Below are 12,334 nucleotides of genomic sequence, written 5' to 3'. Positions count from 1 at the left end.
GTCAAATATGGCTTCCAGTTCTTTTTGGGGCTGAGAATAATCAACCCTTCGCGAGCTTAAATGACAGATCTGCAGCTTTCTGGACATCTGCAATTGACGCCAATTGGGCAGAAGTCAGAGGGACATTGGATTCATTAGTTTGTTTGTCTTGTTGAGCTTTATTTTCTCAAGTTATTTTCTTCTCGACGAGTATTTATTTGCTCCTTGTTTGTTCCTGCAGCCACAGATGCTCACTGAAAGGGGAGGATTTAAACCGACAATGGCTCTCTCCCAGTGCTCATCTTCAGCCAACGATCTACCATGCCAAAGGACTCCTGTACTACCTGAGCAGTGTGGGCCGAAGTCCCAGGGTGAGTCACTTCCTTCTGTCTCTACACTCTTCTCTGGTTCCTCCCATCTTTCACGAGGCAGCTTACTTTCTGTCAAGGAAAGAAACCCAGATACAAGACAAAGACCTATGTGTGACAGGCTTTAATGGGGCATGTATTCATTTCCTAGGGCTGCCATAACAAAGCACCACAGACTGAGTAGCTTAAAACAACAGAAACACATTCTCTCACTTTTCTAGAAACTAGACATCTAAGATCAAGGTGTCAGCAAGACATGATGTCTTCCAAAGGCTCTAGGAAAAACCCTCCATTGCCTGTTCTTCTGCTGATTACTGGGAGTCCCAAGTATCCCTTGGCTTGTGGCAGCCAATCCCAGCTCTCTGCCTCTATCTTCACATGGCCATCCTCTGTGTGTCTGTGTGTGTGTGTGTGTGTGTGTGTGTGTGTGTGTGTACAGATTTCCCTCTTCTCCTAAAGACAGTAGTTATTGGATTAGGGTGACCTAATTAGGGCCCACAATAATGAGTATGGCCTCGTCTTAACTTGATTTCCTCCTCAAAGACCTGCCTCCAAATAAAGTCACATTCACAGGAACTGACGATTAGAGCTTCGACATATTTTTTTATTTTTTGGAGGGGGGAGACACAATTTAATCCACAATAGGGGAAAACCATTGATTCAAAGCTGTGCAAAAATTGGCTTTTATCCCATTTTCTACATCTTTATTTTTCTGGTTTTTAAGTTATTGGTCAAAAAGAATATGTATATATCTGTTAAGTAGTGATTGGAAGAAATGCTTTAGATGTTCATATTCATGTTCAAGTAGTACTTACTCAATTCCAGAGTTGATTCTGGCACCGTTCCAGGTACTTTTATGTGTTGGCTTTAGCAACTGTACAATTGAGGGAAAACAGATGACAGACAGTCCGGCCCCCGACTTACTGATGGTTCCACTTATGATTTTTTTACTTTACTATGGTGTGAAGGTGATTCATGTTCAGTAGGAAGCATACTTCAAATTTTGAATTTCGATCTTTTCCCAGAGACACGTGGTTCAATCCTCTGTTGTGATGCTGGGCAATGGCTTCTCGCAACAAGCCATAGCTCCCAGCCAGCCAAATGACCAGGAAGATAAACAACCCATACACGTACCACCATTCTGTACCCATATAGCCGTTCTGTTTTTCAATTTCAGTATAGTATTCAATAAATTATGTGAGATATTCAGCACTTTATTATAAAATAGGTCTTGTGTTAGATGATTTCACCCAACTGTACACTAATGTAAGTGTTCTGAGCACGGGTAGGGTAGGTGAGGCTAAGCTCTGATGTTTGGTAGGTTAGGTGTATTAAATACATTTTCAATGTGTGATATTTTCAATTTGTGATGGATTTAACAGGATATAATCAATTGATGAAGGTCTGTATTTGAAACCCGAGGCCTAAGATCAGGATAAGGAGGGAAGTAATGGTAGCCAAGTTAACCGTATAAAAACGATCATTTATTGACTACAAACTGTGAACATACTCTCTGCAAAAGTATGGAGGGGCATATGTCCAAATTTAGAGTGCTTGCCTAACCTAAGGAACTTAAAATAGTGTGGAGAAGCCCACAGATGGGCCAATCACCTCTACCCTTAACCACTGTTTGAACATATATTATGTGATTATAACAGTGGCACATTCAGTGAATATCTATTGAAATATTAGATGAATATCTAGTATAGAATCTTATTACAATCTCAAAAAGATTAAAGGGTTGAGTGATTTCCCTGAGGTCATCGGGAAGTATATGGCAGAGTTGGCATTCAGTTCTGACCTGTTTTCCACCCTGCAACCGAATCTATCTTTATCACTTACTCTTTGAGAGAGGATATTGGGTCCCCAAGACTATCTCTGGTTCACTGATTCCCTAGAAGGACAAACAACTCAGAATAGCTGTCGTGCTCATAATTATAGTTTACTATAGTGAAGGGATACAGATTAAAATCAGCAAAGGTAAAGGGCGCATAGGGCAGTATCCAGGAGGGACAGGTATAGGTTTCCGGGTGTCTGCTCCCAGTGGAGTTGTATGGACAGTGCTTAATTCAGCAGTGATGTGTGATAACATGGAGAGTATTGCCAACCAGGGAAGCTCAGCTGACCTTTGATGTCTAGGGTTTTTACTGGGGCTCAGTGATAGTTATGGTGCCCCACATGGCTGATCTTAGTTACTCAGTCTCCCCATTAGAGGTCAAACAGACACTTAACAGCCCAAGACCTCCACCATAGATCACAGGAGCCAATCAAGAGCCAGACCTTTCTTTGGAATGTGCAGGGTTTGAGTCAATACTTTACTGCAAAGAGAACAAAGAATGTCCTTTTTCCTTAAGAATCCTTATTCTACACTGGTCAAGTGTGCAATATTTTCGTGCTAATCCCCACTACCCCCATCTAAGAAGATGCTGTAATCTATGCTGTCTACCCTCTAGAAGCAAGTTCATGGCCTGTATAGCAGAGCACCAATCTTATGGTCAAAGCCTGGAAAGAATGTGTTCTCTGAGAAAAGAAGCCTTAGCCTCTGTGAGAAGAGAGACAGGGAAAGAGGTCCTTACCTGATACACATTTAAATATACACACATTCAACCCATAACAAACAGGATTCCTCTCTACTCTGACAACCTCTAATTGAAAAGCAGAACATTTATTTTAAAGCATGACAGGTGAATGCCTTGTTTAAAAAAATATAAATAAACATTAATTAACTGTAAACATGACAGCTACAGACTTGTTTCCTGCTGGGAGCATCTGAGAGGTGGGTGAGAAACAGCTGAGTACTAAATGCTATTCACAGTGTTACAAAACTCTCTAATGGGCTCAACATCACCTTTTAGTTCCCTGTGAGGCTGTATTTAACCAGCCGCCTGCTGACAGCAGAAGCAATGCCACTCATTCTGTACCCAGGCCTGTCCTGGATGCCGAAGCTTTCCATGCTACGTGGTTACAGATGAACTGTAACTCTGTCCAACCTCTAGCTCTTAGGAAAATATTTACTGAAGTATCAGGAAGCTACTTTCTGGTGGCTAGGAGATGTAACCTGTTCCAGATGGTAGTCAGGCATTTGCCTATTGGTGAGTGGAATAATAGGAACTCCCAGAACCAATGAGAATGTGATAGTGAGAGAAATCAGTATCCTGATACTGCTGGGGGTTGCTAAAGACCAGACAGATCATTGAGTTTGTAGGCAATATGGCAATATTTACATACTGTTTCATCCCTCCAGCCATTCATCTACTCATCCACTTGTCCATCCACCCATCCAACTATCCATACACCCATTCACCCATCCATCCACCCTTCCAGCCATTCATCCACCCATCCATCTGGGCAGTCATCCATGTGTCCATTCTTCTACACCAAGTGTGTATAATCACTGGAAAGGAAAAAGAGGGTCCTTTTTTGGGGGGGTTCTATAGTTCACTTTGTTAGAAAGTGGAGTCAGGTCTGCAAAGAAACAAGGAGTATAAGATGGTAAAAACTGCAACAAAAGTTCGTATGAGTTTTTATAGGAACACAAATAAGTGGTTGAGTCATCTTCCCTCAAGGTTATGGAAAAACTGGAGAGGAGAGTTGCCACTTGAGCTGCATTTGAAGGATTAATGAGAGTTTTGCTTGCTTTTTATTACAGTAACGTAGAGAAAAATAATATTCTTTCCTCAGAGGGTCTATAGGCCTGCCTGTGATCTCTTAGATCTTCTGCCTTGTGAAACTGGTATTCAGGCAAGTTTTCTGTAGTTGGGGTGATTGCAAGGGGCAAAGGAAGGGAAGCTTCTTATTAACTGCTGTCATAGACTCATTTGATATGACATTGACATTACAGTCTCTTTCCCATTTTCTTGAACCCTGATTTTCTATCTCTAATTTATGAGAGGGTCAGGAAATCTGTTCCAGATGTTGGATCCAAAACCCAGAAACATAGTCAATATTGGTATCCTCCTACATCGGAATACTATTCCGCAAAAAACAAGCAATAAAAAACCCAGCTGTAATGAACTACTGATATATGTAATAACGGATGAATTTCAGAAGCATGTTGAGTAACCTAGGCTAGACGCTAGAGAGTACAAACTCTATATTTCAACTTATGTAAAGTTCAAGATCAAGGAATCAGAATGGTGGTTGTCTCTAGAAAGGGATTCAATAATAGGGGCCAGGAGGGAACTTTTGAGGTTAGTAGAAATGTTCTATATCTCGATTTAAAGAGTCACTTACACCCAAACTCATTGACTAAAAACTCATTCGAGGTCTGTACATGTCACTATAGGTACATATTTACCTAAATACAGGAAATTAAAGATAAATCAAAGCATGGTCACAGGGCTTTGAAATACAACTAGGAGACAAAGGGACCTGCCCAAAATGAGATGGACCAGCATACGGGCATGCAATTCAAGCCAAGGCAGAAGGCAGAGTAGTAAGGCTGTAGAAGAAAGATCTATTTATGAGTCAGAAAGGTCCAGCCAGAGAAAAGGCATGTAAGCAGAGAAGCCCAGAGAACAGACAGGCTCCACCATTATCAGCTAGTAGGAGGCACTGAATCTGTTCCTTTTTGGGGAGCTCCCCGCAAGGGCCAGGAGGTGTGGGCATGGCTAAGGGGAGTGGAGGAAAGCTCTCAGGCTCCTGCAGGCTCCCAGGAAGCTAGGCCAACAGGCTCTTCTAGGCTGCTGTGTTGTAGCTGGCCTGGCCCCTGTGCCCCTGCGAAGAATCTGGGCTTTGGAATTAGGAGAGGTATCGATTCTTATCCTCTTGGCTCTCACTATAGGAGTGCGTGCTGGTAAAGGATTTCAGTGCTCTTTGAAGAGCTCATTGATTTCCATTTACAAATGATACAAACTAGGCTGCCTTCTGCCAAGGGACAGGGTGGGCATATTTTGGTTTTATCTTTCTCTGGGGCCCAGTGGAACAGAATTTTTAGCTACTTAAATGATTTTCCTGGTCTTATTCTGTCCCTCCGGCATATGTTTTTAGTTAATCAGCTTCTTTTAAGAGACACAAAAGGAGAGAGCAAAAAGGGATGGCATGTCTCTTCCTAAAACCTTGTCCCCAAGGCCTCAAGATACACTGTACACGCTATTTATCTCCACTTTATGCCTCAGAAGTGGCAGAAGGACAAGTGTTATTTTTGCTCATTTTCATTGATTCATGCTAAGGTACTGCATCTAGAATTCTCCTTTTTCCATGTGTAAGGATATGGCAAGAAAAAAAAAAAATCCTGCTTCCATAGTTGGGGGGTGGGGACAGAATGTTCTTGGAGGTCCTGGGTGAAAAAAATTTAAATTTGATTCCATATTCTTTTATTTAAAATTGTTCCTACTCTATCAGAATACAGATTAAACAGTGCTTCTCTAAATACCAGAAACCATGTTTTATAGGTATTTTTATAGACACAAGTACTCCACACTTAAGTGAATTGCTGAAGTTTCTTGAATAAATGTATGTTGAAAAGCAGAGAATTTTTCCTCTTTCTCTCTTGCTAGTATCTCTAATGTATCTTTTGTATCACAGGGGTAGAAATCTGGGGTTTTCTACATGCCACAGGGAGGGCCAGTCAGATTTTTCCAAGAAGTTTGAGCCAATTCCCTATTTTTCTTTCTTTCTTTCTTTCTTTTTTTTTTTTTTGTGAGGCAGAACAAAGCTAGGAGGTGGAGTGGAGGGGAAAGTAGGAGGGTAGTTGTCTAAATCAGTGTGGTGGTGCCTCTGCCCAGAGCTGGTGGAATGGGGAGGAGGCAAGCAATGTGTGGAGCAGGACCAGGGCTCATTTTGCCATAAGACTGTTGTCTATGACGGAGGGCCACAGGTAAAAACAGGCATCAGATGAAGACACAGGGGACTGTGCTTCATCTGTTCAATACATATGTTCGAGGAGGACTGGTTGGTGAGTGGAGCAAGGCAGCATTGATCATGGCCAATGGCATTGGACATAGACCTCAAAGTTCTAGCCCCAGAAAGTGGGGGTTGCCAACCGTAAAGCACAGTCCCACCTCCGGGGCCAAGACAACCGACAGTCCATGAAGATAGTAATGCAAATCAGGAAACTGAGGCAAGCCTTCTTACATGGAGTAGGTAAGCATGGTGGTGGGTCAGCATTTACACCCCACCCTCTGGGTTTATCTAGACAATCTGGACATCTGCCATGGGTCAAAAAGATTAGTCTAGGCTCCAGCTTTAGGGGAAGATGGGGGCCCCAGTAACCCATCTACCCCGATTAGGAGTGGTGCACAAAATGAGTAGATTAATGCTTCTACCTTGAGAGCCTCGGTACCTGTAACTGAGTGAGACAGACGGCTGGGGCCTCACCCAGGCTGACAGATCACTGGGACTGTGTCCAAACGTGGCACCTAGGCTGGTGCTTCTCTCCCCCCCACCTCTAAAAGTGGAGAAAAGGAACAGTTTTAACTCCCGAGGAACCTGCCGAGAACTCACTGCATGAATGCCCTCTCAGGGTATTCAGCTCACTGCTCACAGAGGGCCAGCCAGCCAGAGACGGGAGTAAAAATTAGGCAAGGTGAGAGCTCAGGGTAAGCCTGGTAGCTCCATCTGAATTCTGCTAATTGACAGTCTTGTTATACTGCTCTTCATCACTGGCACATCCAGTGATTTAAAATATTTTATTATGGAAAATCTTTGGAGCCAGACTGATCAGAGTCTGAGGTAAAACATTGCTTTTTAATGGGTGGCCACGGGCAAGCATTTAACCTCCTTTAACTTAGCAGAAGTAGAACCTCATCTGAAAATTTGGATGACATCCTCCTTGCAGGGTTTTGATACTGAGTGTGGATGTGTGTAAAATCTTAGCAGTGTGACTGGCACCTACCAGGCAGTCTAGTAAATATAACGATACTAAACTATCGTTACTTACCACAAGAGTGCTATGTCCAAAACAGAGCTACATGTTAGACTGTACATTTCGTGTTAATTTTCATGGGCACGTTCAGTGTAATTAAACTATCTTGGAAAGAAGGACATTATAATATATAACACTGGGATGTCAGAAAACCTCCTCCAGCATTTTATAACATGTAAGAAAGGGTCCCACTCTGGGCAGTCATCGCCGGTTAGCTATTGAAGCTTCTGTTGAGTTTAATGTGAAATAATCACCCTTCGCTAGCCATTGGAGGGGGCCTGACTGATTTGTAAGTAAAGGCTGCTTTTTCTAAGGCCATGTTGGAACTTTAGCCCATAATAGCCCAATTTTAGTAAAAGTGTCTCCCTTCAGGAAAGGGAATGGAACGTAAAATCTCCTCTCAGGTAGTTGTAGGAATAAATTCTGCCCAGGACCCCTGTGGTTCACCTCAGCCATGACTGGATGTTGCTATCACTCAGATGAAACACTAAGGAGAGAGCACGATTGTCAGTAAAAGGTCTGGAAAATTTGGTCTTGCAGACGAGGCTCTTGGAGGACAATTGAATATGCTACCAATATCATTTCCCTCACAGAGACGTTTGTTCTACTCAAGAGCTTGGGCTGAATGCTGCCTGCAAAATATTGTGTGCAAGTTGGAATCTCCAGGGCTTTAGTGAGCCTTGCTTGGTTTAATTGGAAGCATTGCTGTTCTGGGTTTCCATCACATACCCCAGAATGGGCCTTCTCATGGTTCAGCCTCACCTTCATTTTCCTGTGGCAGTGGCATAAATAATGCAGAGGTCTCACTGCTGGGAAGCAGGAACAAGACTCAGATGGCAGGAATAGAAAACACAGCAGCTTAAAGCTGACAGAGCAGAGCAGTAAACACAATCAGGAATAGGTGAGCTGTGGGGAGCAGGGGAATGGCTCGGGGGGTTGCGTTTGAGATGGGGGTTAACCTCTTGCATAAAGGGCCCAATTAGCTTACGGAGGAACAGGAATGGGACCAAGGAATGGAGGCTAAAGGTGGGGAAGGCATGTGAGGAGCATAGTAATGTGGCCCTGAACGATCTCTTTGTTGAGCAAGAAATGATGGAACTCATGTTTGCATGAATTAAATTAACCTTGCAATTTAGCTCAGACAAGAATTCATTGGCAAAGGTACTAGGGAGATGCAGAAGAGCCTGATTTCAAAATCGTAATCCAATCAACACCATATACTTTGCTGTTGGAGAAAGTGAGACACAGGGGAGTCAGTTTAACCCAGAGCAAGCAAGTTCAAAACTAACCACTCCAGCTCAAACGAAACACAACTTAATGAAATGAAACCTCCAAATCTTCATCTCTCCCTATATTCCTTGTCTTTGGGGAAAAGCACAATCATAATGCCTGTTCACTTAATCCAGAAATCTAGGGAGTATTCTTAACCTCTTTTCCTCACTTGGCCCCTAGATCCATTTTGTCTCCTCCTGTAGATTTTACTTCCGCTCTCACCCAACGCCCTTTCTCTCCATACTTAAGCTTCCTTAAGCTCCATACTTCCGCTGCATTAGCTAGGTCCTTGTCATCCCTTGGGGCCTGGTGTCCGTCCCTCCAGTCCACTCTTTGCACTCCTGTCCTGGTGACCTGACCATGCTGCTCCTCCTTACGCAAACACTTTAATGGCTCCTTTACCACCTTCAAGATAAATGTCCAAACATCCCAGAGTGGTGTGCAAGGGTATCACTCATCTGCCTGGTGCCCACTTGCAGACCCGAAGGTCCATTCTCCTTTCCTTTCACTCTGCAGTCTTATTCTGAATGCTTGCAGTTCCTCAGATCCATGGTGCTTTCTTCCTCATTCCATTGGCTTGGATAGCTCTCACTCAGTAGGACTCAACTTGGGAACCCCCCACCTTGAGAATCCTAGGACTGCTCCATCGCACACCCTCAAGGGTACCATTCATTTGGAATGCCGTGTGAACGATGCCCCCTGGACTCTTGCACGTACCCCTTATTTGGGTTCCCAGAGACCCTGTACTTACCTCTACTTCCATCCTCCTCTCACTGCAATATGATTTCCTGTTTACTCATGGGATCATCCCAACAAAACAGCTTCTGGAGGAGGCAGTACAGACATTTAAAAAGTGTTTTGAAACATGGATTCTGGGTTAGAACATTCTGGGGTTCAAATATTTACTCACATACTTAATAGCAGTGCAAACTTGGGTGTGCCTGGACAAGACAAGTTACTTATTTGATCTGAAATTCAGTTTTCTCCGCTGCAAAATGGGGATAATAGTAGCACCTGCTTCATCATGAGATAATCTGTATTAAGTTTTTAGCCTATTATCTGAAGCATCATAAGTCTTTAATAAAGTAACTATTGTTTTATTAAGGGCAGTGCCATATTATATTAAAATTTTAATTTCTCCTGCCACAAAGCGGGTATCCAGTAAATATTTGCTGAATCAGTCGATGAATAAGCAAGATAGGACCATAGGTTAGCCTGTGGACATTAGAGTGCCATCACTAGGCACACTTCCTACCCACCTGACACAGAATTTTACTGAAAGGAAGCATAAACGTTACATCTTCCCATAGGAAAGAAAAAGCTCCCTCAACAGAAATAACTTGATAACTTGTCTTGTAATTGCCCCCTATAATTTAGAGGAATACATGTTTCTTATAATTAACAAGCATTTCTTTTTAGGGATGTCATTTGAGCAAAAAGCAGGACAATGTTGGCACCTCCTCTGTTTTGAATCTCCAGAAGCCACTAGAAGTCCCAGGGCTAAGCAGTGCTCATTCCCACAGGTGAATAGGTCTATGCTCTTATCATTTACCTCAGCTTCCAGAGTTTGTAAGGATCAGAAAAAAAGAAAACTCTTTTCTTCAGTTGAATTCAGCATTTAAGGAGTGCCTGTCACCACGAAGGCAAAGCTTCTGGCTTTATTGAGAAATCTGTTGCTAAGACACAGCTTTAATTTGTTTGCACACTTTTCATAAGAATGGTGGGTGTTTAATTCACAGAGAGACACTGAGGTGTAAGAGATAAAGGTTGGTGGCAAATTCATGATGGTAGAGGATTAAACCTTCCAACAGTTCTATTGGTTCCTTTAGGCTAGAGACTTCCAAAGCTCGGGCTTAGGTCCAAGGTATCAGCATCACCAAGGACTTGCTAGAAATGCAAATTCCCGGGGCCTACCCCTGACTTACTTGAATCGCAGAATTGCTGGGGAGGGTTTACAGTCTGTACTTTGGCAAGTCTTCCAGGCTGTTCTAACACTCAATCACATATGAGATCCAGTGCTGTAAACTCTTGAGAGGAACAGAGTGGTTTTCAACCCTGGCTGCACATTGGAATCACCTGGAAAACTTAAAAAAATCCCACAGCTCTGGTGTCACTGCAGACCAATTAAATAAAAATTTCTGGAGGTAGGCTCCAGGCATTGATATTTTTATAACCTCCTCAGGAGATTTTAGTGCTGAGACAGGATGGAGAAACACTGGCCAAGGGGATGTATTTGTTGGAAATAACAGAGTCTTGCTTAAAGAATGCAAGCTGGTACAGCCACTCTGAAAAATAGTCTGGAAGTTCCTCAAAAAGTTGAAAATAGATTTATCCTATGACCCAGCAGTTGCACTACTGGGTATTTACCCCAAAGATACAAATGATCTGAAGGGGCTTGTGCACCCCAATGTTTATAGCAGCAATGTCCACAATAGCCAATCTATGGAAAGAGCCTAGATGTCCATCAACAGATGAATGGATAAAGAAGATGTGGTATATATATATATACAATGGAATATTATGCAGCCATCAAAAATGAAATCTTGCCATTTGCAACGATGTGGATGGAACTAGAGGGTACTATGCTAGGCAAAATAAGTCAGTCAGAGAAAGACAAGTATCATATGATTTCACTGATACAAGGAATTTGAGAAACAAGACAGAGGATCATAGGGGAAGGGAGGGAAAAATGAAACAAGACAAAACCAGAGAGGGAGACAAACCATAAGAGACTCTTAACCTCAGGAAACAAACTGAGGGTTGCTGGAGTGGAGGGGGATGAGAGGGATGGGGTGGCTGGGTGATGGACATTGGGGAAGGTAAGTACTATGGTGAGCCCTGTGAATTGTGTAAAACTGATGAATCACAGATGTGTACCCCTGAAACAAATAATATATTATATGTTAATTTAAAAAATTTTAAAAAAAGTTGTAGGAAAAAAACAAAAAAAGCAACCCAAGTAGTAAGATGGAGAATTTTGAAGAAAAGAAGTCCTATAATCTTATAGGAATGGAAAGCACCAGAAGCCTGGACCATTCTTCTTCCCATCTCTCATGTTTCTCTTTCTACCCCCACATTTTCTGTTTTCTGCTTTTCTCTGTGCATTTTCTTGATGACCCCACTCTTTAGGGAACGACTTACTGTGCTCATTCACTGTTTCTGTGCTTTTATTCTGTGTTTTGTGTGGGGTTTGACTTGTCATTGGACCGGCTCTCTCCTCCCAAATCTGCTTATCATTTTGGCTCTGGTACCGCAGCTGTGATATCTAGAAGCTTGGGGAGATTTATTTTCTCATAAGACTTCAACCTGAAACAAGAATAAAAGATTCCACATAAAAAAAAAATAAAATTCTTTTCTTGTTTTTTTGGAGAGAAAAAAAATACTTAAATACTTTTCTGCTAACAGGGAATTTACAATGTAATTTAAAGTCATCGCCCCCCCAGGCCAATGTAGTAGTAGCTGTCTATTATTGACAATTAGGAGAAAGAGAGGGAGGACAGGAAGGTGAACATACAGAATAATTTCAAGTCCATTAGTCCTTAAAACCCTCATCTCATACATACTTGGTCTGTCCAAAACCTTGCCTTCTGGCTCCCAATCAAGTCACCCCTCCTTGTCCTGTAACCAACTTGTTTCCAGAAAATCAGTCCTGATGCCACTGATTCTTCCCTACTCCCATGGCCCACCAACAGAGCAACATGGCTTCTCAGTTCTACCTGTCATCAGAGAGTTAGTCTTCCTCTTCTCCTATCATGGCTGGGCAGATCATTAACTCACTGGTCTCTTTAGTTTTCTTCGACATGTGTGTTTGTTTATGGCTTCATTCATGCACCCCGAGTGTCCTGGGCTG

General features: G+C 42.5%; 1 protein-coding gene across 1 annotated transcript in view; it reads left to right on the top strand.

Annotated features, from left to right (window-relative positions):
* The window catches only part of AGBL1 (AGBL carboxypeptidase 1), a 706,519-nt gene that overhangs the window by 369,602 nt on the left and 324,583 nt on the right, over positions 1-12,334 (top strand). Inside the window, exon 17 of the mRNA XM_078078906.1 lies at positions 221-350. Within this exon, the coding sequence (XP_077935032.1) occupies positions 221-350 (130 nt within the window). The remainder of the gene's footprint in view (positions 1-220; positions 351-12,334) is intronic.

Source organism: Halichoerus grypus, chromosome 8 (genome assembly GCF_964656455.1).
Source record: "Halichoerus grypus chromosome 8, mHalGry1.hap1.1, whole genome shotgun sequence".
Taxonomy (NCBI): domain Eukaryota; kingdom Metazoa; phylum Chordata; class Mammalia; order Carnivora; family Phocidae; genus Halichoerus; species Halichoerus grypus.
The sequence above is the reverse complement of the archived record's forward strand: the minus strand, read 5'-3'. Positions and strand labels throughout refer to the sequence as shown.